This window comes from Rhamphochromis sp. 'chilingali' (assembly GCF_963969265.1).
Source record: "Rhamphochromis sp. 'chilingali' genome assembly, chromosome: 14".
NCBI classification, from domain to species: Eukaryota; Metazoa; Chordata; class Actinopteri; order Cichliformes; family Cichlidae; genus Rhamphochromis; species Rhamphochromis sp. 'chilingali'.
This window is the reverse complement of record NC_137941.1, coordinates 16,464,295-16,490,355: the sequence shown is the minus strand read 5'-3', so window position 1 is coordinate 16,490,355 and position 26,061 is coordinate 16,464,295. Positions and strand designations below refer to the sequence as shown.

At 41.8% G+C, this 26,061-nt stretch overlaps 1 protein-coding gene across 2 annotated transcripts in view; it reads left to right on the top strand.

The window, feature by feature from the left end:
* The window catches only part of lrp2a (low density lipoprotein receptor-related protein 2a), a 54,684-nt gene that overhangs the window by 9,382 nt on the left and 19,241 nt on the right, over positions 1–26,061 (top strand). Inside the window, exons 10-50 of one of the 2 annotated variants that reach the window (XM_080903725.1) lie at positions 1,077–1,205; positions 1,529–1,698; positions 4,103–4,326; positions 4,753–4,959; positions 5,047–5,249; positions 5,393–5,533; positions 5,727–5,930; positions 6,383–6,575; positions 7,585–7,710; positions 7,829–7,959; positions 8,159–8,296; positions 8,403–8,684; positions 8,823–9,062; positions 10,526–10,645; positions 11,095–11,211; positions 11,304–11,684; positions 12,023–12,037; positions 12,338–12,586; positions 13,162–13,373; positions 13,458–13,642; positions 13,742–13,970; positions 14,104–14,281; positions 14,421–14,549; positions 15,303–15,469; positions 15,678–15,821; positions 15,916–16,025; positions 16,494–16,671; positions 16,773–16,986; positions 17,077–17,316; positions 17,512–17,700; positions 18,885–19,817; positions 19,897–20,062; positions 20,141–20,299; positions 20,385–20,674; positions 20,769–20,969; positions 21,423–21,665; positions 21,750–21,875; positions 22,916–23,035; positions 23,624–23,755; positions 25,100–25,301; positions 25,381–25,676. In XM_080903725.1, coding sequence (XP_080759851.1) covers positions 1,077–1,205; positions 1,529–1,698; positions 4,103–4,326; positions 4,753–4,959; positions 5,047–5,249; positions 5,393–5,533; positions 5,727–5,930; positions 6,383–6,575; positions 7,585–7,710; positions 7,829–7,959; positions 8,159–8,296; positions 8,403–8,684; positions 8,823–9,062; positions 10,526–10,645; positions 11,095–11,211; positions 11,304–11,684; positions 12,023–12,037; positions 12,338–12,586; positions 13,162–13,373; positions 13,458–13,642; positions 13,742–13,970; positions 14,104–14,281; positions 14,421–14,549; positions 15,303–15,469; positions 15,678–15,821; positions 15,916–16,025; positions 16,494–16,671; positions 16,773–16,986; positions 17,077–17,316; positions 17,512–17,700; positions 18,885–19,817; positions 19,897–20,062; positions 20,141–20,299; positions 20,385–20,674; positions 20,769–20,969; positions 21,423–21,665; positions 21,750–21,875; positions 22,916–23,035; positions 23,624–23,755; positions 25,100–25,301; positions 25,381–25,676 — 8,313 coding nt within the window. The remainder of the gene's footprint in view (positions 1–1,076; positions 1,206–1,528; positions 1,699–4,102; positions 4,327–4,752; positions 4,960–5,046; positions 5,250–5,392; positions 5,534–5,726; positions 5,931–6,382; positions 6,576–7,584; positions 7,711–7,828; positions 7,960–8,158; positions 8,297–8,402; positions 8,685–8,822; positions 9,063–10,525; positions 10,646–11,094; positions 11,212–11,303; positions 11,685–12,022; positions 12,038–12,337; positions 12,587–13,161; positions 13,374–13,457; positions 13,643–13,741; positions 13,971–14,103; positions 14,282–14,420; positions 14,550–15,302; positions 15,470–15,677; positions 15,822–15,915; positions 16,026–16,493; positions 16,672–16,772; positions 16,987–17,076; positions 17,317–17,511; positions 17,701–18,884; positions 19,818–19,896; positions 20,063–20,140; positions 20,300–20,384; positions 20,675–20,768; positions 20,970–21,422; positions 21,666–21,749; positions 21,876–22,915; positions 23,036–23,623; positions 23,756–25,099; positions 25,302–25,380; positions 25,677–26,061) is intronic. The other variant, XM_080903726.1, reaches the window with a different exon arrangement.

Genomic DNA, 26,061 nt, shown 5'->3' with positions numbered 1-26,061 from the left:
CCACTGTTCCAGGTTTTTTCCAGTTGTTTATAGTGGCTCTCACTGTGGTTCAATGGAGTCCCAAAGCCTTAGAAATGGCTTTGTAACCCTTATATTATAAATAAGTGTCTGTTACCATCAATAAGCTTTTTGTGTAATTTGACCACTCTTCTTCGCAGAAATGGTAGAATACATTTAAACTGGTTGGTTTCCTAGCAAAGACTCAGATTTTAAGTGTAGCCCATAAACTTTCAATAGGGAAGACCATTCCAGAGTGTTAATGTTAGTCTGCTTTATTCTTTCCAAAAACCAGTTTTGATGCGTGTTTAGGGTCATTGTCCTGTTGGAACACCCAACTGTGTCCAAATTTTAACCATCTAGATGTTTATCTGAGGTGAGGTTCAAGAATTTGGAGGTTGTCCTCCTTCTTTATTCCATCCACTTTGTGCAGTGTATCAGTACCACTGACAGCTAAACAGTCCTTGAGGATGATGCTACCACCACCATGCTTGACAACTGATACAGTTGTCTTGGGTTGGAAAGCCTCGCATTTACTTCTCCTCTTCTCATTGTGGCCAAATACCTCAATCTTTTTCTTTGTCTCAGTCTTTTGTGCTTATATACAGTCGTTCAAACGGATGATCTTGCAACTTGTTTAGAAGTCCTGATCACAACCAAGAACTTAATAGACTTGTCAAATTAAAATACATTGTAGAACCTTAAGCACCACTTATTAAACAATCTAAGTGAATGTATGTGTATATTTGAGCCTGTATGCATACTTTTGACCTTGTGTGGATTAGAGAAATTTCAGAATAAATTCAACTATATGCATCTAATTCTTGTCTAATTCTTTAGAATCCATAAAGATGTATTTGCTATAATCATACCAGCATGTTTGAAGAACAATTCAAAGAAATTATTAAAAACCTAAAATAACTACAAAATACATGTCCATGATTAGTGTATGTAAGCTTCTGATCGCAGCTGCAAGCGCAACAGACCAGGCTGAGATTCGGCTCTCGGGTGTGTTTGTGTATTCAAATAAAACAACAAGAGTTTAGTCCTCACTTGCTGATACTGATTTCTGTTTAAAGATTTTGACGACTGTTCTATGTGGGGCGTGTGCGACCAGCTGTGTGAGGACCGGATCGGCTCCCATCGTTGCAGCTGTCGAGAGGGCTACATCCTGGAGCAGCACAGATACTGCAGAGCTGATTCCTCTAGTAAGTGTCACTTTCTCTCTGTTTAAACAGTTTAACATACATAACAAATGTTCACATTTTGAAGGTTCGAATGATCTAGCCAAATGAGGTCTATTAGCATAGACACCTCTCCTTTTTGGCAGCTACTGAACACATTGTGCGAGTTTCTTTGTGGTGCATTGTTGCATAGTAAATGTTGTTTTAGTTTGTCTCTAGCCTTTGTGTAACATAGAAAGAGTGTTGTCCGAGAGGCTGACCTCTGTGCCTTTGGCTTTAGTGAGAAACCTGTGTAAAAAATTTGGCTGCGTTCTTTTCTAAGGTTTTGTATTTTGTTTCCCTTCCAGCTGGAGTCCCTTCCTTGATATTTTCTAATGGCAGAGACCTGCTGATAGGTGACATCCATGGCAACAATCTGCGCACTTTAGTTAATTCACAGAACAGAGGGATTGCAGTGGGAGTCGATTTTCACTACAATCTTAATATGATCTTCTGGACGGATACCATCCAGAATAAGGTGTTTTATAAAGAACTGTCACATTCATTGTTTTGTTTGAGCTTTTACTTCTGTGTTAGTCATTCATCTTTTAGAATGTAAGACCAATTTCTTGTTTGTGCAAATGCTCGAGTTAGACTCGCGCTGGCCAGGACCAAATTCTTTCAGTCATCCTATAAGATATCAGCAGTGTTGATACTATAATAATGGGATAGCTTTTGGCCCCATTGTGGCTGGGTCATAATGAAGGGGAAGTAGATATGGAGTGGAATCCAAATGGCCTAATCTTGAAACCTGTCTGATAGGCTGGTATGATGTTCACATACCACAGTGCAATTTTTGTAATTCAATCCTGTAGGATCTAATCACGCAGTATTTGTTTTCAGTGACACTGTCCATTAATGTGGATTCTTTGGCCGGGTAAAATGTCTTTGTTCAGATTATGTCTTGGCTTGTCTCTGCTTTAAACTGTAGCCAATTAGCTGAAAGGGTGACACTGTGCTTGAGGAAGTACTTTTACTAAAGTAAAGTAGCAATACAAAATAAAGTGAAATTGTTAGATTTCAAACCATACTTAAGTAAACTAAAAAGAAATAAAGTGTATAAAGTATTTATTACATACCAAAATAGGCTTTGCCAGTATGCAACCTTTTACATTATACCACTGGGTTTTAGTACTGGTATGACCCGCATTTTAACATTGCAGCTAGTTTTTCCTGCACAGTGTTTCCCAGAAAGGATTTAGTCACAGCATGATTGGAGTTACGCACATTGTGGCAGACAGGGTTTCATTTCCTCAAACCTAATAGAGATTTTTGCTGATCAAATGCTCAGAAATAACTGTATATATTTCTTTTGAAGGCATTTTTCCTTTACTGTGTTTCCATTGCAGGAAAAACCCAGGTACCTTAGTAAAAACCATGGTTTACTCATTAAATATGGTGTCAGATTGCTTAAGTAGCTTAATTATACAGTCATTATGTCACAATAGGTTTTAAAGTTGTTCTTTGTTTTAAAGTAACCACTACCTACAGCTGTAAGATGAATTTAGGGGATTAATAACTTCAAATTAATTCATTTGAAATTCTAATTTTATTTAAGTACAGTTTTTTAAATATTTCTTTTCTCTGTTACTTATCACCTCTAAAGCTAGAACAATTATTTGTTTGAAAAAGTTGAGTTTCACAGGGCTCTATGCCATGATTAAATAGCTTGTAGAGCCTCCTGTTGTAGCAATAACATGACGTGCTGTGTTTTCAGTGCTGTATATTATGGCCAAAATCTCCGCTTTGGTTTCCAGATGGAGCTTTGCGAACAGTGATGCTACTGTGTTTCAAGGGAAGAGGTTTTTTCCAGGCAACCCTTCCAAATGAGCCTTGATACTTGTTCAGTGTTTTTCTGTTTATGCTGTCATAAACTTTAAATTTAACATGCTAACTGAGGCCTGTAGAGTCTGAGATTTAGCTCTTGAGTATTGTTCTGTTTGACCTTGGGGTAAATTTGCTGGCATTCGCTCTCATGAAGATTGTGGTATTGTGTTAACACACACCTGAATGCTGCAGACCAGCAAACTGAAAAAGCTTCTGCTGTTATAGAAGCGCTCACACGTGCTGATGATCAGATAATCATTAGATTAGCAGCACCTGGCTGTTGCTTACCCTCTTGATTCCTATGTAAGCAGCAAAAGTGTACTTAGTTTTTCACAGTATTACACAGAGTCCTGTGAAAACTTTCTCACATGACTTTACCGCTGACTGGGCATCTGTGAATATTAGCCACCTCCATGGCAGCATGTCCGATTAAAAGTAGGGAGAGCACAAACAGGGCATGTGAATGCAACCGGAAAGGTTAAACTACCAGGCTATTTCCACATCTTCAGTTTCTCTTTAAACAGGTCAGTTGAAATCCTGCTTTTAAGACGTGTGGATCTTGTTTCAAATGAAGCAGAGCTGCTAAAAGCAGTGCCCGTCTAACCACCTGCACACTGTCAAGTTTTCCAAAAATCTGTTGAATTCATAGTAATGGGAGACAGAAACTTGACAGAAATGTCAAAAGCCAGAAAACTTAAATAAGCAAACACACTGTCTGATGCTTCCTTGACTCTTGACTGTTCTATATTGCACTTAAATACTTACTTGTCAAAGCTTTAAGCTATAACTGTATGCCAGTATGCAATCCACATTCATACTGGCTTTAATTTCAGTGGTGACAGACAAAATCTTGGGCCTATGGTCTTAAAAATACATACATAAATAAAAAATAAAGCTAATATTAGGGTTTACTTTAATGAGACTGGATAAGCATTATATTTAGATTCACTAGAAAGCAGATGAATGAAGCCTGTAAAATGTTCCTATATTTTTTTCTTAAAGCGTGACCACCTAAAGACTAATATTCTGAAAACAATGGCATCTTTTGTGTACAGGTGTTTTCCGTGGATATGGCCGGTTCCAACATGCAGGTGGTTTTAAATGTATCAGTTGACTACCCTGAGAATTTGGCAGTGGATTGGGTGAACAATAAACTGTATGTAGTGGAGGCCAGCGTCAACAGGATTGACATGGTGGACTTTGATGGAAGTAACCGGGTCACACTCATCACTGAAAACCTCGGAAACCCTAGAGGACTGGCGGTGGACCCCACTGTCGGGTAAGCACATCTCCCAGTTTCCATTCATCTGTGTTTCCATTCCCAATCCCCACATTCAGTATCTGTCGTGCTCCATTGGCATGGAATAATGGGGTGGAGGGGGGGGAGGCAGGTGAGATTAGCAGATTGCCCTGGGTGGATTAGTGAGGAGCAATATAAGTGATGACCCTTATTGTAATCCAATAGTTTAGTTCATGGGGGAAGGAGAGCCAGGTGGTTACAGAGAAATTGCTTATCCTAAATTAATGTACAGCCACCCACGTTGGAGACATATAGCTATTCTGTACATGCTGGATTTAATTAAAAGAGGAAAATCCTTTAAAGATTTTGTAGGAGTTTCTGTTAGACAATACATGTGCTGTACTTTTTATATGTAGAAGCTGTGATCTAATAATCCCACTTCAATATATTCCCCTCCTTTCATAGGTATATGTTCTTCTCAGATTGGGAGTCACTGAATGGACAACCGGGCCTGGAGCGGGCCTTCATGGATGGAACCAACCGCTATGGTATCATTAGCAGTAAATTGGGCTGGCCAGCTGGTATCACACTAGACATAGAAGCTAAGCGCATCTACTGGGTTGATAGCCGCTATGACTACATTGAAACTGCAACCTATGACGGCTTGCATAGGTAAATACTTAATCAAATGCAACAAGTAGTAAGATTTTTCATTTATATATTCTAATAAATAAACATCCCTAATGTTTTTTCTGATAGAAAAACAGTGGTTCACGGAGGTACTGTGATCCCTCATCCATTTGGCATCAGTCTGTTTGAGCACAATGTCTATTTCACGGACTGGACCAAGATGGCTGTGATGAAAGCCAACAAGTTTACAGATAGAAGCTCTGAAGTGGTTTACAGAACATCTCAGACCCCACATGGAGTAGCAGTGATACATCAGCTGAAGCAGCCACAAGGTAAGACCATCAGAGAAACAAATCTTCATTATGATGGTCCTGATGCTGCTCATACTTCTCATGGTTCCTACTAATGTAAAGTATAAGTCTACCGAGATTATATAAGTTTTCCAGTAACCTGGATTGCTTTCTTTTGTGTCCAGTGCCAAACCCTTGCAGTGTAGACAGAGGTGGATGTGAGCAGATTTGTGTCCTGAGCCACAGGAGTGACAATGGAGGACTGGGTTACCGCTGCAAATGTCGCATGGGCTACGACCTGCATGCTGATGGCAAGCGATGTTTAGGTAAGAGATTATTTCTGTGTTTAATTGTTGCAAGTTTGGGTTTTTTTTGCAGACTTTAGTATGTTTCTTGGTTTAAAATGCCAAAAATAGTGTGTATACAGAAATCAACATGAGTTTTATACTGTTTTCTACTCAGCTCTGTGTCACTAATGTCCGTTTTCTTTAATCTTGTCTGCTGATGTCAAACCCACAGCCGTGAGACAGTTTCTGCTGTTCTCCAGCCAGCTGGCTATAAGAGGGATCCCTTTCAACCTCTCTACTCAAGAGGACATCATTCTCCCTGTTACTGGATCCCCCTCCTACTTTGTTGGAGTGGATTTTAGTGCTGAGGATGATGCCATCTTCTTCTCAGACACAGCCAAAGATATTATCTATAAACAGAAGGTGGATGGGACAGGTGAGCAGCTTGTCTAGCTGAATTTAAACTAAAGATATGGCTGCTGCTATGGGGGAGGGAACTGACAGGAGCACAGATCGTGTAAAATAGATCATATTTCATATAACTGATATCAGCCTAAAGACCTGAAAATAGAAATAATAAGGACCAAGAATTTCTTGTTATGAAGTGAAAGTAGCTACTATGTCACACACACACACACACACACACACACACACACACACACACACACACACACACACACACACACACACACACACACACACACACACAGAGGAAGAAAGAAAGAAAGAAACAGCACTGCTCTGATCAGGGGTGTTGTTTTTGGAGTTGCTCTAGTTTTTTCTGTCCGGTCCGGAAGAGGAAAATGGAAGCTGACAGCCTATTTATTTAAATGTGTTCCTCTTTCATCTCTATGTTAAACGGTGCTCTGACTGCTTTGATCTGCACAGGCAGGGAGGTACTGGCAGCCAACAGAGTAGACGGAGTGGAGGACCTGGCTTACGACTGGATTTCAAAGAACCTCTACTGGACTGACCCCCGATATAGAAGCATATCCGTCATGAAGCTAGCTGATAAGTCCAGGAGGGCCATCATTCGTAACCTCAATAACCCCAGAGCCATTGTAGTGCATCCTCTTATTGGGTAAATCACTTTAACATCAACGAATTGTTAGTATTTTTCTGTCTGTTTTTCCTTAAAGCAAATTCATGCTCACCATTACATGCACCAGGTACATTGTGAAGACTTTGAATATCTCATCATTTATAGTGCATAATAGCATCAAAACATTCTGAGAATGTGAAGAAATTTATGTGCACAAGGCCAAAAATAGCTAATAACCCTGATAACTTTGGACTCTCAAGTGGCACTGTGCTAAAAACAGGCATGATTCTATCATGGAAATCATTGCATGGCTCTGAAAAACTTCCATAAATCACTGTCTGTGAACACAGTTCACTGTACCAGCCACAGATGCAGGTTAAAACTCTATGATGCAAAGAAGAAGCCATATGTGAACATGATTGGGAAATGCCTCCATCTTCTCTTTGCCAGGGCTTTACAGTGGACTGAAGGAAAATGTAAAACTACAAGTTTGTCCATCTAACCTTATGCTCTAATGTTCTTGCACTAATATATTGCCTTTTTCTATACTAGTAACTGTAAAAACTGCATTCAGCTGCTGTTCACATAAATTCGCACCATATCTGTAGAGTTCACATTTGCTGTGTCTCTTCATGTCATATTGTCCCCCATGTGAAATTAAAGATTAAATTATATACAGCTCATACAGCTAGGAGGCATAAAAATGCCATGCAGTCCCATGCAAAGTGCGGTCCCTGGTCACCCATTCATAAAGTATCCACAAATTAAACTCTGCCTTGATTAAAAAGAATGATTATTTAGGACAAGCTGTTATTTCCTTTGGCCTCAAAGTCATAAGGCCCCTGTGCCAAATAGCTGAGATTAGCTGATTATGTGAAAGGCAGTATCGTAATGAAGACTAAGAAGTTGGCTTAAACAAACAAACAAATAAACAAAAATGCTCTGCGCTGACAAAAGTTCAGATAAACATGTCATGCAGTTTAATGGTTTTGCTTAAGTGGGAGAGTTTCTGAATTAAATATGTTGTGCTATTCATTTTCTTCATCAGGTATATTTTTTGGACTGACTGGTACCGGCCAGCGAAGATTATGAGAGCTTGGGGTGATGGGTCACATGCGCTGTCTATTGTAAACACTACTCTTGGTTGGCCAAATGGCCTAGCTATCGACTGGAGGTGAACAATATACCATTACTCTTTTTTACCCATAAACTGTTGCTCCTATGAACCACTCTTAGCTTCAATGTGGCTGTTGATTGTAAATTGATATTTCTTTGCTTTGCTGTCCTCACAGTTCTATGCGTCTGTATTGGGTGGATGCCTTCTTTGACAAAATAGAGCACAGCAACTTTGATGGACGGAACAGACTTTCTTTGGACCGCATATCCCAGATCTCCCATCCATTTGGTCTCACCATTTTTGAAGGTTAGGCATCAGCTTTAAGTTACCCTGTTATCTAGTACAATATCATACATTCGATCTAAATGATGAGTGAGTTTTGATTACTAAAAACTGTCATGTCTTGCTTTGGTGATGATCATGTTAAATGGACAATTGTTGTTAGCAGATGTTGGTGAAAGATGAAGTAACTGTGGCTGTGCTCCATTTCTCCTGTCCCTTAAAGGCTATGCATATTTCACTGACTGGCGCATGGGAAGCATTGTACGTGTGCGCAAGACCGACGGTGGGGAGATGGTCATTATCAGAAGAGGCATTAGTGGCATCATGCATGTCAAATCTTTCAACTCCAACTCTCAGATTGGTGAGTACCTTTATTCACTGTTCTTCTCACTCCGCTTGCCATGCGTAGCCTCAGCCTGCAATTGTCAGTCATATTCCTGTTAATTAGCCTCCACTCCTCTTCTCAGGTTCCAACCTCTGCAACAGGCCGGCAAATCCTAATGGAGACTGCAGCCACTTCTGCTTCCCAGCCCCAGACTCGCAGAGGGTGTGTGGCTGCCCATATGGCATGAAGCTGTCGCCAGACCAACGGGCTTGTGTGGAGGACCTTTCCAATGAGCCCCCCACACTGCAGTGCGGGGCCAACTCTTTCTCCTGTGGCAACGGCAAATGCATCCCAAACAGCTACAGATGCGATGGTGTTGATGATTGCCATGACAACAGTGATGAAGTCAACTGTGGCATTAATAGTAATGCATTTTTTTTTCTTTAATTTAGTTGATTATATAATCCCACATAAACCCTACAAAAAATCTTGCCTTTGGGTTTTTACTCAGCTTATGTTAATATGGTTTAAATTAAAGATGATACCTTTTCTTTTGTTTTAGACACCACTTGTTCCCCCTCTGCGTTCACCTGTGCCAATCAGCGCTGTGTGCCTGCAGGATGGCGCTGTGATGGGCAAAATGACTGTTTTGATAACAGCGATGAAATCAACTGCCCAACACACGTGCCTGGAACGTGCCCTGCCAATCAGTTTACCTGCGCCAACCACCGCTGCATCCCACACACCTGGCGTTGCGACACTGATAATGACTGTGTCGACGGTTCGGATGAAGTTGATTGCCGTAAGTGCTGTTAAAGAAGCTAACACTTTAACATAAATAGGATTTGCTTAGAGATTTATCATGGTATCTCAACACAATACACACGGGAAAGTAACTGATTTTTGTATGAATTTATCAGTTTCTCATCTAATTGTGGTGGAATTTTGCCCACTCTTCTTTACATCGTTGCTTTATTTCACTGGGGGTTGCAGGCATTTGTTTATGCACAGCTTTCTTAAGGTTCAATCACAACATTTCAGTCAGGTAGAAGCCTGGACTGTGACTGGGCCATTGCAACAGCTTGATTCTTTTTTAGCCATGCTGTTGTAAATCTGCTGCTTGATTGATTTGTAGCATGACTCGATTTCAGCTAAGCTTTTGCTGTCAGACAGCTGTCACATTTGACTCTAGAATACTTTGATTTTCAGAGGTGTTGTAGTCAAGTCGATGACCAAAAGATGGTGAGAGCTGTGGCTGTAAAACAAGCCCAATTCATAACCCTTCCTCCACCATGCTTGATAGCTGGAGATGTCTGTACTGGTATCCTGTGTTTGGTTTGCCCAAATATGGTTCTGTGCATTGTGGCCAAACATCTACACTGTGGTTTCATCTATCTGACAAATGTTCCAAAAATCTTTGATGTGGTTCCAAAAATCTTTGGTGTGTTTAAATGCAATTTTGCAAACCTAAACCATGCCGCCACGTTCATTTTTTAAAAGGAGAGGCTTTCTCCTGGGAACCCATACAAGCCACACTCGTGCAGTCTTTTTCTAACGATACTCTCAAGAAATATAACATTTAAATTGCTAAGTGAGGCCTGTAGAGTCTGAGATGTAATTATTGTTTTTTGGGGAGGGCGTTTGTATTTCTCTAAGTTTTCTATGATCTCACCTTAGGGTGAATTTGATGAGATTTCCACTCCTGGGCAGATTGCAGCATTGTGTTAACAGATGAGCAGATGCAGCAACAGATGAGCAATCTGGCAAAACCTTTGATACTCACTAATAATCAGTTAATTACGTGCATTAGATTAGCAGCACCTGCTTGCTATTTGCTCTTAATATATATAGAACCAGTGAGGTTGTATTAGTTTTTCACAGGATTGCATAGAGTCCTCTGAAAAAACTTTCTTTACATATATATATGTGTGTGTGAGTGTGTTAAAGCTAGTCAGTAGGCTAGTGAAGATTAATATTTTATAAATATTATTTTAATGATTTAACTCCTCAGGCAACATGCACATCAACTCGCTACCAGACCCAAGTTCCCTAATAAGATCCTGTTTATTTCTTTGGAGAACACTGACTCTTTTGTGGACTCGCTGCACGTTGCCACTGATTAGATTTTGAAGAAGCATGGTTGTTTTTCCTCTTAAAAATAACATCGTTTTAAGCTAAGACTTGTACACTATTATATGCATTGCCCACTAATGAAGGAGATGAACTCACAGGCTCATGTTTTTTTCTAACATTTTGCGTTGACAGATCTGGGAAACACGTGCCATCCGGGACAGTTTCAGTGTCCAGACCACCGCTGTATAGATCCTAACTATGTCTGTGATGGAGACAGGGACTGTGTGGATGGGGCGGATGAGCAGGGATGCAGTAAGTAGCGTTCTAGATTATACACAGAGTTGCTAGCCCCATAAACTTTGCTGGTTTAGTGTGGTGCTTACTTGCAGTGTGCCAAGCATTGTGTTTAGAGCACATGTGCGTGTTTGATAAAATCAGTTTAATTTCATTTTGCCTGCAGTTATAAAACTAATAATATTAGTTGCTCACTAGATCACTTTGACTTCTGTAGACCTAATTGTAGACTTGCTGCAGCCTGGTCTCTTACTTTGAGAAGTTGTTATGAACTGGTGTCTTATTCATACAGCCCATTTCCCTATAAGGAATTAATTAATTTGTTCGGTCATTCATGCATTACAGTATCCTCTTTAATATTCAACAAACATTTCCCAAGCTTCTTAATTTATTGATCTATATGCATAATAGCTAAGCTCAGAAATATAAAATATCAGCATTAATGTATGTGGCTGGATTTTTTTCAGTATACAACTGCACTATGAATGAGTTTAAGTGCTCCAGGGGTCACCAGTGTATCAACTCCTACTACCGATGTGATGGAGTCTTTGACTGCAGCGATCGTTCAGATGAGCAGAACTGTCGTAAGTATTTAAATGCTTCCAGTGGTCAGAGGTTATACTAGCAAAGTCCTGCATAATTATTTAGCTTGCTAATGTATTTAAATTTTTTTCAGCTACCAGGCCCCCAGGGATGTGCCACCACGAGAGTGAGTTTCAGTGTCAATCAGACGGAAGCTGCATCCCATCTTCATGGGAGTGTGACGGTCATCCAGACTGCGAGGATGGCAGTGATGAGCACCACGCCTGCCCACCTCGCACCTGCCCTTCCTCGCTGTTCCGTTGCGATAACGGAAACTGCGTGCTCCGCAGTTGGATTTGCGATGGGGACAACGACTGCAGAGACATGAGTGATGAAAGAGACTGTCCCACACCACCTTTCCGGTGTCCAAGCTGGCAGTGGCAGTGTCCCGGTCACAGTGTGTGCATAAACCTCACCACAGTGTGTGACAACACTCCTGATTGCCCCAATGGTGCTGACGAGTCTCCCCTTTGCAGTAAGTCTGTTCTCTGCTTTCTTCAGCTTAGACCGTAATCTTTGGATATCAGCACTTAATTGTTTTATTTTTGAGTCTGGCCTCACCAAATTCAATTACATTTTCACATCACATGGCGAAACAGGATCAATCTCTCAGCTGATTTAGTTTAATTTGACAATTTTCTGGTTCTTGTTGTCTATAAGCAGGAGGGCCTTAAATTCACAGAAATTTTGTGTTGAATGCCATCGGTTTGTCTTTGTATTCTCATTTTAAAATCAAGCATGTATGTGATTTGTCCTGTATTAACTTGAAAATGATCTGTGATTTTCCCTTCTTGCCCTTCTCACAACTTTCAGATGAACCTTTGCCAGGTAGGAACAAGCAAACTCTCAATCACTGCTAGAAATTCTGCAGTTGTAGTTTTGATTCATGTTTCAACAGATGCAGCATTTCTATTTAGTGTTTTAATAGTTATATAGATGTTTATTCATTATGTACCACAAACAGGCATAAAAATAGTTCTGGCTCAGAATAATATTTCTGAGGATACCTAATTAATGTAGTGACTGCTTTTTTAAAAATTTATTATTAGATTGCTGCATATTTATTAAAGGCCTAATTGACTTTTTTTCCCCCAGTACTTAATTGTCTTTTCCCTGCTTTTAACTCAGATCAGGAGAGCTGCTCAGACAACAATGCTGGCTGCACCCATGGATGTATCCAAGGTCCATTTGGGGCCCAGTGCACATGCCCTGTGGGTTATCAGCTTAGCAATGACTCCAAAACTTGCGAGGACATTGATGAGTGTAATCCCCCTGGACTATGTAGCCAGCACTGCTTTAATGAGAGAGGCTCTTTCCGCTGCCACTGCCAGGATGGTTACACTCTTGAAGCAGACCAGCGTACCTGCAAGGCATCAGGTGAGGATGGATACAGCTCAAACCTTCTGTGCACTGAATACAACTCATTTAAAAACTATCCATAATCTCATGATGGATAAAAGTAGGAAAAAGGCAGATCATCAGCCTTGTAGTCATTTGCCTATACAGCACATACTTTCTCCACTGTGCTTCTTCTTGTAAGGAGGCACATCAAAAGGGGAGCTTAGACCCTAGACTGCAAGACTGACACTCTTTTTCTTCTGTCCTGTCTCTCTTTGCTGCTCTGATTTCATAGGATAAGGCAAATAACATGTATGTCACTCACTGCCCATCACCAGTGTAATTAGGACATAATCACAAACAAAGGGCTGTGTATGGGGAGCGTGCCTGACATGAGCTCCTCTTCCCAACAGATAACCTGCTGAAAGACTTTGCAATACAATAGGACCTTATTTGGACAAAAGCTCCTTCCCAAAGGATTGTCATTTGAGTAGGGGCTATTTAACCGTCTTTTGTATGGTTTTGGTCTGCACACAAAAGCTGATAAGTCCTCTTATTAGCACAAGAATGGAAACTGAAAAATAGATAACAGGGATTTTGATTCATGTTTATAGATTCTCGTCAGGCTTTCCTGTTGGTGGCAAGTCGGAATCAAATTGTACAAGATGACATTACCACCCAACCCAACGTAGTCCGGTCACTTGTTCGAGATGGACGCAACATTGTCGCCCTAGATTTTGACTCAGTCACTGAGCGGGTTTACTGGTCTGATACGAGCCAGGACAGAATCTGGAGTGCTCACAAAAATGGCAGCGACAGAGTCGTGGTGAGTGTAGTTTGCAAACAGCTTTGAATGAAGTCAGATTTGACCGTCAAGCACATTAACTAAGAATGAGTCTCTAATGCACAGATATTCGACAGTGGAGTGACTGTGACAGAGAGCCTTGCAGTGGACTGGGTGGGGAGGAACTTGTACTGGACTGACTACGTCCTGGAGACAATTGAAGTGTCTAAACTGGACGGCACCCACCGAACTGTGTTAGTGAGTGAAAATGTAACCAACCCCCGAGGTCTAGTGCTGGACCCGAGAGACAGGTGAGAAGAATTTGGATCTGTGTGTTTTAATCTGTATTTTATGGTCACAGCTTCTCATCACCAAAGAAGTTGATATTAAGAGAGAGTTTTTTGTTTTAGTGCTCACCTGATGTTCTGGACCGACTGGGGGAGGAACCCCCGCATCGAGAGGGCCAGCATGGATGGAAAGCAAAGAACTGTTATCATAAGCAGCAAACTGTACTGGCCTAATGGTCTAACCATAGACTACCCAAACAATTTGTTGTACTTTGCCGATGCCTACTTGGATTTCATTGACTTCTGCGATTATAACGGCAACAACAGGAAGCAAGTCTTGGCCAGTGACCTGGTGAGTGTATGAGATAGCAGACTTTATGCTAGTGATACATCTATAATGATAACGTTTATGTTAATAATCAGTTTTCTTCTGAATAGCATGTGTGAGACACACTTTTTTTTCTTTTGCTACTCTCTATGAAAAGGTACTGCAACACCCCCACGCAATTACCATTTTTGAGGATTTTGTGTATTGGACCGACAGATACATCAACCGTGTGATGCGAGCTCATAAGTGGCATGGGGAGAACCAGACAGTGATGCTGTTCAACCTCCCTCAGCCCATGGGTCTGGTGGCAGTGCACCCAGCCAGGCAGCCAGCAGGTATGATGAATAGACTGAACCTGATCTAGTCTTTGCTTCATCTTTATCCGCTGATGCTGACCATTTTGTTGGCCACATGATGAGAGAACCTGACTTTTTGGATTCTGTCTGTGTGCATGTGTTGTTTGACAACTTGCAGGGGAAAATCACTGCTTGAGGAGCTCCTGCACTCATATCTGCCTCCTGTCTGCTGTGGGACCGAGGTATTACTCGTGTGCCTGCCCCTCAGGCTGGATGCTGGCAGCGGACCAAATCACCTGCACCAGAGGTATGCGCCCTGCCACATGGAGGAAAACACTCATCACTCAGTTTGATGAAAAAGGAAGTCAGATCAGATGTAGCAGATATGTTGAAATACTCAGGTCTTCATCAGCTGTGGTTATTGCTACAGCAGAAAGGATGGCGCTTTCATGCTTTATCTGCAGCTATCTCAATGCTGGTAAGAGAATAAATCTTTGAAAACACTAACCTGAACGATCCAGATACTTGTCAACAGTCTCCCATTTAGATTCTCCTGTAAACTGCTGTTCCAGTTATAAATATTAAGAATCATATGCGTGTCTTTCAAGGTCTTAAAAAGACAAGGGACCTTTAATTCAGTGTTCAAGGAGTCTTAGTTAGGTCACCAGCTTAACTCATCTCAGGTTTCAACCCATTCAAACCAAACAGGACACAGTCTCCCCCTGAGGCCAGCGATTATCCAAGAATGAAAATGCCCTACAACCATTCATTGATTTTAATCTGTGATGACAAAGCAAATCAGATTGTGCAACCAGCTTTCACCAGTCAATCCTCTTTATAGATAAGGGTTTTTTAGGGATGTCTAGGGATGTGTGATTTGCACCAGATATCATGCACTGAAAGCATCCTGGGGGCAAATCTTTTGAGCTCTGTCTTGGAATTTGTTTAATAATTTTAAAAGTATTCTTCTTTTTTTTTGCTTTGGGTTTGCTGTCATACTGTAGAAAAAAAACATTTAATGTCTTTTTAATGTTTTTTGCTTTTTTTACTCCATCTTTAGTTGAGGATCCGTTCCTGGTCGTTGTGAGAGACAGCATCATCTATGGCATTTCCCTGAACCTGGATGACAAGAGTAATGATGCCATGGTTCCTGTCGCTGGGCTTCAAAATGGCTACGATGTCGATTTTGATGACAATGAACAGACCATCTACTGGGTGGAGCACCCAGTAAGTGACTGTGCAGAAATACTATACAGCTTTATAGTTCTTTATGCCTTTTCCCAAAAGTAAATAAGGAACTCAAGTGTTGTGTAGAGACATCCTGTGCATGTCATAAGGGTTCATTGTAAAAAAAAAAGAAAGCCAATAAACTTGCTAAGAAGACATAATACAGACTCATGCTGAGGTTAATATGTCTGTCTTTGTCCTCCTTCAGGGTGAGATCCACAGGGTGAAGTCAGATGGCACTAACAGGACAGAGTTTGCCCCTGCAGCCATTCTTGGCTCCCCGGTTGGGCTGGCCTTGGACTGGATAACAGAGAATCTGTACTACACCAATCCAGCTACACAGTCTATTGAGGTGAAACGAATAATGCCATGTTCAGTAAAAAAAAAACTAGTGTTGCAATGCAGTTGTGCAGCACAATAATTGCACCTCTTTGTGTTTGGCAAAGGTCTTAAAGCTGAGAGGGGAGGTACAGTACCGGAAAACCCTAATCACGAATAACGGCTCCCCAACTGGCGCTGGTAGTCCTGTTGGCATTGCCGTGGACCCAGCACGTGGGTAAGCCCTATTTAACACAGTCCTGGCACAGATCGCTCAACCACACAGCTACTGAGCTCTAACAGCCTCCTCATTGCCATCTGCTCGGCCTCTAGAGAGATCTCAACTTGTGTTACTGAATACTACACTGCACTCTAAAACCCCAGCAGTGTGCAGTCAAGCACAAGATATTTCTAAGATTTTTTACTCCCGCATGAAGACACTATGTGCTCATTAAGTTTCTGCTCTATGACTTCATCGGCATGAGTTCTCAAATGGAAGATAGTTCATTCAGCTTAGAAAGTGTGTTATTGCTGTAGATGCTGATATTGTTGCGCCTCATATTTAAACAGTATACATTTAGCGATAACAGTGTGCTTCTCTGTTTTGCTAGAACTTTTAAAAAATTTTAAACGTGATATGCATGTGTATTGCATCTGTGATTAAATTGCAAAGGCAGACGCTGACACTGTCTGTCATGTTCTTAAGCAAACTGTACTGGACAGACCAGGGAACCGAGAGTGGCATCCCTGCCAAGGTGGCATCTGCAGACATGGATGGCTTGAACCCCGTCACCCTGTTCACAAACAATCTTGATCACATTGAGTTCATTACTGTGGACATCCGAGAGAACAAGTTATACTGGGCTGTAACAAGCACTGGCGTGGTGGGTTTTTACTTAGCTCTCTCTAAGGTGCTTTAATCCTGATAATTATTTGCAATTTATTTAAAGCACTAATTTGTTTTGGTTTCCCTAAAATGCCGCAGATTGAACGTGGCGATCCCGACGGAAGCAACCGCATCACCATAGTGACAGGCCTGTCGCACCCCTGGGGTGTGGCTGTCTATCAGAACTACCTCTATTACACTGACCGCAACTTTGAGGTGATAGAGCGTGTGGACAAGTCCACTGGAGCCAACAAGGTCGTGATGCGAGACAACGTGTCTGGACTCAGAGTTCTGAAAGTTCATTTTCGAGAGAGTGAGTAACACACAGATCTGCCTCAGTTCACTGCCTATATTATCTTTGCTGTTGCTCTTTAGTCTCACTGGATTCTGTTTACGCTCTCAGCCTCTGCAGGTACATCTAATGGCTGCACAAACAACGTGGGAGCGTGCGAACAGCTCTGTCTGCCTCGGCCACAGAGTCTGTTCACCTGTGCATGTGCCACAGGTTTTAAAGTTAATGCCGACAACAGGACCTGCTCTCCCTACCAGTCTTACGTCGTCATCTCTACTCTGTCTGCTATTAAAGGCTTCAGTCTAGAAGGGTCAGACCACTCTGAGGCCATGGTGCCAGTAGCTGGAAGAGGTCAGAGATTGTAATACTGTTGCATACATAATTAACTATGCAGGTTATAATAAAATTAGTAATAACGTTTTTAAAATGTGGGTTAGTCTTTGTTGTAATCAACTAAATAAATTAGTGATCTGTTGTTGTTTGTTTGCATTCATTCCCTCTGAAGAGACAGTAATGACCTCTAATGACTGGGTTATCCTCTTACAGGCCGTAATGCTTTACACATTGATGTCCACATGGCTTCTGGTTTCATCTACTGGTGTGACTTCAGCAGCACTGTGGCGATACAGAACGGGGTCAGACGAATCAAGCCAGATGGCTCAGGATTACGTAGCATTGTGACATCTGGAATCGGACGCAACGGGATACGAGGCATTGGTGTCGACTGGGTGGCAGGTATGCCGTTCATTCATTTAAGCACATGTTTTGTTTACCACACAAGTAATGTGCAGATGGGTTTACAGCAAACTAATCTGTGTTACAGGATGTATTCTGTACCTAGGCTTTAGCATCTTTAATTCCTATAGAGGTCATTTATTGTTTAGCATTAAGCAATACTCTGCAGCAGTGAGATTCATTTAACTTCTAGCACATCAAATCAAATCACATCACATCACTTTTATTGTCACATCACATGTGCAGGTACACTGGTACAGTACATGTGAGTGAAATTCTTGTGTGCGAGCTTCACAAGCAACAGAGAAAAAAAATACAATAACTGTAAAGCATTAAAAATACAATAACATAAAACAAGCAAAATATAAGAATGGCTAAATCTGAGCGTAATAAATATATGTACAATACATTACAAATAGATCACAGTCCCTTCTTATGGAGTTGTAGTAGTTTGTAGACAGTCACACTGTCTGTTATTTTCCTCTCAGTTTCCATCACAGTGGACTTTAAATAAAACAGTGAAGACTTCACTGAAATGCAGACTTTCAGCTTTAATTCAAGGAGCTTTGCTGAATTTTTGCAATGACTGTTTAGGAATTGTGGCCATTTCTACCCACAGTCTTCTATTTTCAGAGGCTCAAAAATAATTTTGACAATTGACTGACAAGTAGCTTCACGGTCAAATGAGGCCCATTGCCTTGTTATTTCATGACAAATGAAGCAGAGATAATATCTGAAGTTGATTCAGTTGATTCAGAGTGTTGAAGAGTGAATGCACTGGCCAACTCAGCAACACAAAAAGGCCTGAGAGACCACAGAAGACAACTAACATGCACAATATCACAGTTACTTCTGTGATAAAGAAAAACAACTTCACAACATCTTACCTAATCGAGAGCAGTCAAGGAGGTAGGTTAGTAATTGTAAATACACAGGATTTACAACAAGCTGCAAAATGCTGGTTACACTCAAGAAAATGAACGGCAGAAAACATGTGAAAGAGCCGAGACTAGAAAAAGACTATAAATGCTAGTCCAGTTACCATGTTGTACTGATAACACAATCATCCCAGTAACTTATACTGCTACACCAAGCATGACCGACCAGTTTCTTTCAAAACTATCTTAACATGACTGGAGTTGATACTATATTAAATGCACACTTTACTGGTTTTGTCTCTTAAGGGAATTTGTATTTCACCAATGCCTTCCTGACTGAGACGTATGTTGAGGTGCTCCACCTGAACACAACTTTCCGTAGGGTGCTGCTCAAGACCCAGGTGGACATGCCACGCCACATCATTGTAGACCCCAGAAACAGATACTTATTTTGGGCTGATTATGGTCAGAACCCAAAAATTGAGCGCGCGCTCTTGGATGGAACCAATCGCACGGTTTTAGTATCTTCAGGGATCATCACGCCTCGAGGCCTCGCTCTGGACTTTCAAACTGGTTATGTTTACTGGGTCGATGACTCTCTGGATATGATTGCTCGAGTCAGCCCCCAAGGAGGAGAGACAGAAATAGTCAGGTATGGCAGCCGCTACCCAACTCCTTACGGGATTACAGTGTTTGAGAATAACATCCTGTGGGTGGACAGAAACCTGAAGAAGGTGTTCCAAGCAAGCAAAGTGCCAGGAAACACAGAGCAGCCAGCTGTCATTAGAGACAATATCAATATGCTGAGGGACATTACCATCTTTGACCAGCGAACCCAGCCCAGTAGTGCACAAGCGCTTAACTACAACCCCTGCCTGGAAGCCAATGGAGGCTGTGCCCACTTCTGCTTTGCTCTCCCAGGTTCTAATGCAGGCAGTCAGAATAAAAAATGCAGCTGTGCTTTTGGGAATCTTGGAGCAGATGGAGAAAGCTGTGTGGTGTCAAGGGACGATTACCTTATCTATACTACGGAGAGCACTGTCCGGAGTCTGCGACTCGATCCGGATGACCATGCGCTGCCCTTCCCTGTCGTCAATGTGCCTCGTACTTCTGTGGCACTGGATTTTGACATCGTGGACAGAAGGATTTACTTTACCCAGAGCTCCGGTGCAGGATCAAGCAAGATCAGCTACATCAGCCTGTCCTCTCCCATCTCGGCTCCTGTAGTGGTGGCTTCAGGTATGTTTTACACTCATGTTGGTAAGTTTAGTTGTGTTGATGCGTTGCTCATGGCGTTGTGATCTCTGTGGTTTGACAGATCTTGGTGCTCCTGATGGCATTGCTTATGACTGGATAAACAGAAGAATTTACTACAGTGACTATGTCAACCAGAGCATTAGCTCTATGTCTGTTGATGGCTCCCAAAGAACTATAATTGCTCATGTGTCCAGGCCAAGGGCCATCATGTTAGATCCCTGCAGGGGGTAAGATTTACACAGCACTCTATCTTCGTTCGTAAGACTAAACGGCACATTTATAAATGAATCTTTCTCTTTCAACAGATACATGTATTGGACAGACTGGGGAACCCATGCAAAGATTGAGCGTGCCACCTTAGGTGGAAACTTCAGAATAGAGATCGTGAACAGTAGTCTTGTGTGGCCCAATGGCCTGACCCTGGACTATGAAGAAGAGAGGCTTTATTGGGCAGATGCCAGCTTGTAAGAGCTGAAAAAATCTTATTTTATCTTGTTGTCTTGTTAATCTGCAGCAACTGCCATTATAATCTGTTTGCTCTGCCATCAGACAGAAGATTGAGCGATCCTCTCTTACTGGTTCCAACCGTGAAGTTATTGTCAGCACAGCCATCTACCCTTTTGCTATGACCATGTTTGGCCAGTTCATCTACTGGACTGACTGGAACACCCGCAGCATCTACCGAGCCAACAAACACGATGGTTCTGACCAGAGGGTTATGATCCAGAACCTTCCATCTCGACCAATGGACATCCACGTTTTAGCTGGCAGAAAGCAGCAGCAGTGTGACAGTCCCTGCCAGCAGTTTAATGGAGGTTGCAGCCACATCTGTACTCCAGGTACAAGAAACCCCTTTGTCTCGAGCATGTTTTTCTTCTAGTGCCTTAATTGAGAAGGAATAACACAAACTGTTCTGCAATTTTGTCACGTTAGGACCTAATGGAGCTGAGTGTCGGTGTCCATCAGAGGGCCGCTGGTACCTCGCCGACAACAAACACTGTATCCCTGATAATGGGACTCGCTGCCAGCCAGGGCAGTTTGCCTGCATGAATGGCCGCTGTATTCGAGCCCAGTGGAAATGTGACAATGACGACGATTGTGGAGATGGAAGTGACGAGTTAGAAAGAGTCTGTGGTAGGTGTTCACGGTAATCCTAAATTTGTCACGAGTTTTATTGGGTTACCAACAATCTCACTCTCACAGCAGTCCTTATAGAGCCCTCCTGAGGTCCTTCTCCTCTCTGTTAAATGCAACTCTTAATCATTTAAAGTTACTAATTCTAACAAATGCTCTTTTTCTGCTTTAAAATTTTATTTCCAAGGACATAAAACAATCCTCAGCTACGCTGGTGTGTATTCCTGCATATTTATGATTATTTTTCCAATGACCGTCTTGAGCAATAACACAAATCAGTACTAACACATGAATCAATATACTTGTCTTTGCATGCAGTCCCACAGTTGCTGTCATCCTTTATTGCCTTGTCAGGTAAAATGAGCTTTTAATGGTCGAGTGTACAAGCCCCCATTTCCTTCAATCTCACTCTTCTGGCCAGAGCTCTGATCTCATCTCGATTCTGTTTGGCAGCCTTCCACACTTGTGAGCCTACAGTCTTTACTTGTGGCAATGGGCGATGCGTGCCCTACCACTACCGCTGCGACCATTATGATGACTGCAGGGACAATAGCGATGAAGTGGGCTGTCTGTTCAGACCTTGTGACCCAAACACAGAGTTTGCTTGTAACAACGGACGCTGTATTGCAAAGGACTATGTTTGCAATGGTATCAACAACTGCTACGACAATGGCACCTCTGATGAACGAAACTGCCGTGAGTATCCTTAGTGTGCCACATAGAGGAAAGTACTGGAAGTTGTTTTTGCATTAAATGTGCTTTCATTTGCGATCATCTCAGCGGAGAGAACCTGCCAGCCAGAGCAAACAAAATGTCAGTCTACCAACATTTGCATCCCACGCTCGTATCTGTGTGATGGAGACAACGACTGTGGGGATATGAGTGATGAGAGTCCTACACACTGTGGTAAGTTCAACAACAATATCAGGATCAAGTTGTTATTTTTTCCTGATGCATAACTGCATCAGGTAACTGTTGCTGTTGCTAAAAATCTCTGCCAAAGTAGGAGAAAAGACATGGGTGTTATTAATAACATTTATTTAATTTATGAAGAAAAATAAGTGAAAAAACATTTATTCATTTATAATTACGTTCCTTTGTTTCCCGTGGCACAACGAAGAAAAGAGTGAGTATAAGTAACCTAAAGAAATATAATTGTCAGCATGTGCCATCAGGCAAATTGTTATTTTAAACTTTGGTACCAGCCCACAGTTTCTGTAAGGATAAGTAAATGGACTTGGACCGGACAGGTGGAGCGTTACATTGTACGTAGCTATAATTTGATGTATTGGGATTTTATGTTATGTATTCATTCATTCATTCATTCTGCTATTCTCCTGTGTTTTTATTACTAGTACATTTCCATCGGCATGTTTGTGGTGTTGGCAAAATGATATACTTAATCACATTAAGAAAAGGAAAAGAATGAATGAAATAAAAAATAGGAGAGGTAGATGTTGTTTATGTGCTAAAAATGGGTCATTTTAGTTCGTTGCTGGGTGGTTGCTAGGCAACGTAATGATTTAATAACATCTGACATATTGTATTACATTATTACAACCCTAAAGAGGTAAAATGCTGTATGGTCTAGGAAGCGGATAGAGAATTCAGGTACTGCAATTAGATAATGAATATTATGTAGGTTTGCTGTTTGACACAAAATTGTACAAGTGGCATCATAATGTTACTTCAGACACTTATTGGTTTTTCAGATATTTAAGTTTTTTATTTGCAACCATTTTTCTGTAATACAATGTGAGAAAACAATTTAAAAAATATGAATAAGTAATTATTCTAGTAGGTTGTCACATAATGATCTTTACTTTTCAGCTCCCAGATTCTACAAATCAGCATACTGTATATTAATCCTCAAAAAGATTCATTATGAGCCAGAATGATATTAGAAATAAAAAGAGATTTCATGACTTTCTGCATCCTCTCCGTAGCTCAATCCACATGTTCCCAGAGCGAGTTCCGTTGCTCGAGTGGCCGCTGCATCCCCGCCCACTGGTACTGTGATGGAGGGGCTGACTGCAGTGACGGCTCTGATGAACCCCTCTCCTGTAGTGAGTGTTGCAAAAAAAACTCTCTCACCACCAAAATGGGCCTTTTGGCTTTGTGTGTCTGCCCCCTTCCCCGTCATCAGCTGCTCTGTTATTGTGTGTTTATGCCTCTCCGCCAATCTGCATCTGTGTGCTGTGTGAGAGAGCTCCGTGAGTGATGTAGCGGGGACTGCAAGTCAGTGGTGTATTTCTTTGTTGATGATGTGGTCAGTCAGGCCTCCTATTGTGTGCTGCATTCCTGTGTGGTGACGCCCCTCAATGTCCTCTGACAAACAGCACCTCCCCCTCCTTTTGTCCACCAGGGGTTACAGAGCCTCACTTTGGCTTTTGTTTAGATAGCTCACCATGCATGGGAATGTGGAGTTGCCATGACTATTTTGAAAGCTTTGCCAGTGTTGTATTGTGCCTTCTTTATTAGTGGAAAAGCAGATGGGGGAAGTACCTGAGATAATTGGCAATTACAAAAATAAAAAAACAGGGAGTGAACATTTACATTGGATAGAAACGAGTTGGCATATGTTATAAAGTCGCCACACTGTGTTCATGTTGGTGTATTATATACATTTTAATGTGTGTGATTTGTGCCTGCAGCCACATTGATCCGAACCTGCAACACAGACCAGTTTCGCTGCGATGATGGCCGGTGCATTGCCTCGTCCTGGATCTGTGATGGGGACAATGATTGTGGTGATATGAGTGATGAAGATCAGAGACATAACTGTGGTATGTGTCCTTTAGTCCTATATCCTTTCCCCCTTTTTCATTCACTCTTTTTTCTATTTGTCTTTTTTGTGTTTGTAACCAGCATGGATACAAGTGCTGGTCCGTGCATGGGTCATTGAGGACAGTTGGTCATCTTTGCTATATCCAATAAGCTAATGAGAAATAATCGGATAGGGTCACCTGGAGGCAGATGATTCACTATGGCAGCCCCTAAAGGGAGCATCCAAAAGAACACGAAGAAGAAGACTGGCACTAGTAACTATGGCAGCTGTCCAGCAGTTAAAAAACAACTGGGTATCCATGAGTAAAATTATGAGATAATAACCTGAAATCTCGACTAAATTTTGCCACGATCACGAGTGTGAGCTTGCCCGAGTGCCTTGAGAGAATGTCCAACTTGGTACAAATTTGGAAAAATTGGTGGTTAGAGTTAAAATTTGCTTTTCAAAGGTCAAAGGTCACCACGATCTAAAAAAACCAAATCTTGGACCTGACTTTATATTCACCCAACTACAGTATCACAAAAATCTTGGGACACACTCAGCCACTCGAGCAAAAGTTCACAGAAATGTTTAACAAGATAAAATGATTAAATAAGATTTAATATCCAAGAGGTTAAAGGTCAACTCTGGTGTGATGTAATGCTTTAAAACACACGCTATTGAACATAACTTTACACAATAACTCAAAATGAAAATGGAAGGCTCGTCCCTACACCGTTGACTCAGTTAAAGAGCAAATCCTATTGACTGCAGAGGTATTAAGCCACGAGTTGGTAATTCTGCTTAATTATTTTACTACGTCTTCTCACTTCTTTACCGCCCCATCCCGCCTCGAAGACCATCCTCTTGTTCTCCACCACTTCTCGATTGCCCCCTCCTGCTTCCTGTTGTTATTCGGGATACTGATTTAGGTACACACCACTGGGTGAGTGTTGTTTGTAGGGACAATGGAAGTGAGCTGCCAGCATCTAAGTGTCCTGTAGAAGGTCTCCAGTCCAAGGAGCTGACATTCCTAATTTCTCCTGCTTCACTCGCTACTTTGTGCATGTCTCCTTTCTTTGGCTTCCTGGCTCAAGGTGGATCAAGATTCTTATATTTCACCGACATGCGCTCCAAAAATAAGATGCCTGAAGCTAAAGACTTCAGCGCTGTAGGAGACTCACTTCAAACAATGTGAAGTGATCACATGAGACGGATAAAGAATTTGTGGTCATAGCCGCATGTTTTGAAATACAGTTTGGAATGTTTTTGGATTCACAAAATATGTAGGTTGACGCTGGGTCACCGCATTCAATATTTAACTTCTTGTAAAGCCCCTGCCTGTTTTGTTTGTCTTTTTCAGCCAATCGAACGTGTTCAAGTGCAGAGTTCACATGTGTGAACAACAGGCCACCTCAGAGGAAATGCATTCCCCGTGACTGGGTGTGTGATGGCGATGCGGACTGTGCGGATGCTTTAGATGAGCGTCAAAACTGCACGCGCAGGTCCTGCGGCATCAACGAGTTCACCTGTAATAATGGTCTCTGCATACGCAGCTCTTACAGGTTAGAAGGAACGCTGGGATATCATCTGTGATGAGTCTGACTGGAAATTTGAGTTCATTTTCTTTGCTCTTCAAATCAGGTGCGACCGTCGTAACGACTGTGGAGACAGCAGCGATGAGCAGGGCTGCACGTACCAACCTTGCCAGCAACATCAGTTCACCTGCCAGAACGGCCGCTGTGTGTCACGTGACTTTGTCTGCGACGGCGACAACGACTGCGGGGATGAGTCCGATGAGCTGGAGCACATGTGCCACACGCCAGCACCCACCTGCCCCCCGGGGGAGTTCAAATGTGAGAATGGTCACTGTATCTCCTTGAGCCAGGTGTGTGACAGGAGTGATGACTGCTCTGACAACAGCGACGAGAAAGGATGCGGTGAGTGAAAAGTATTTTGACAGCATTTCCTCGCTCTGATGAGATGTGAGCCTCACTGAGAAGAATGCTCAGCAACAGACTCAACTGAAGCTTTCCTACCTTTGTAAAACAATAGAGCCTCAGATAATTTAACATTACAGGGAAATTGTTCACAGGTGCATACAAGCACCAAATATGGTATGTAAACTCTTTTATGATTATCTCCTTTGATAAACCTCATTAGTCTTTCAAAAACACAAGACGGCAGCCATTTTCAATCTGGCTGTTGGGAAAGGCAAGAAAACATATTTATATAAACTAGACTTGCCTTTTTGAATTGTACTAGTGTGAAATCATACATGTTCAGTTATAGAGAAGTCATACTATTTGTTCAGCCACACTTATA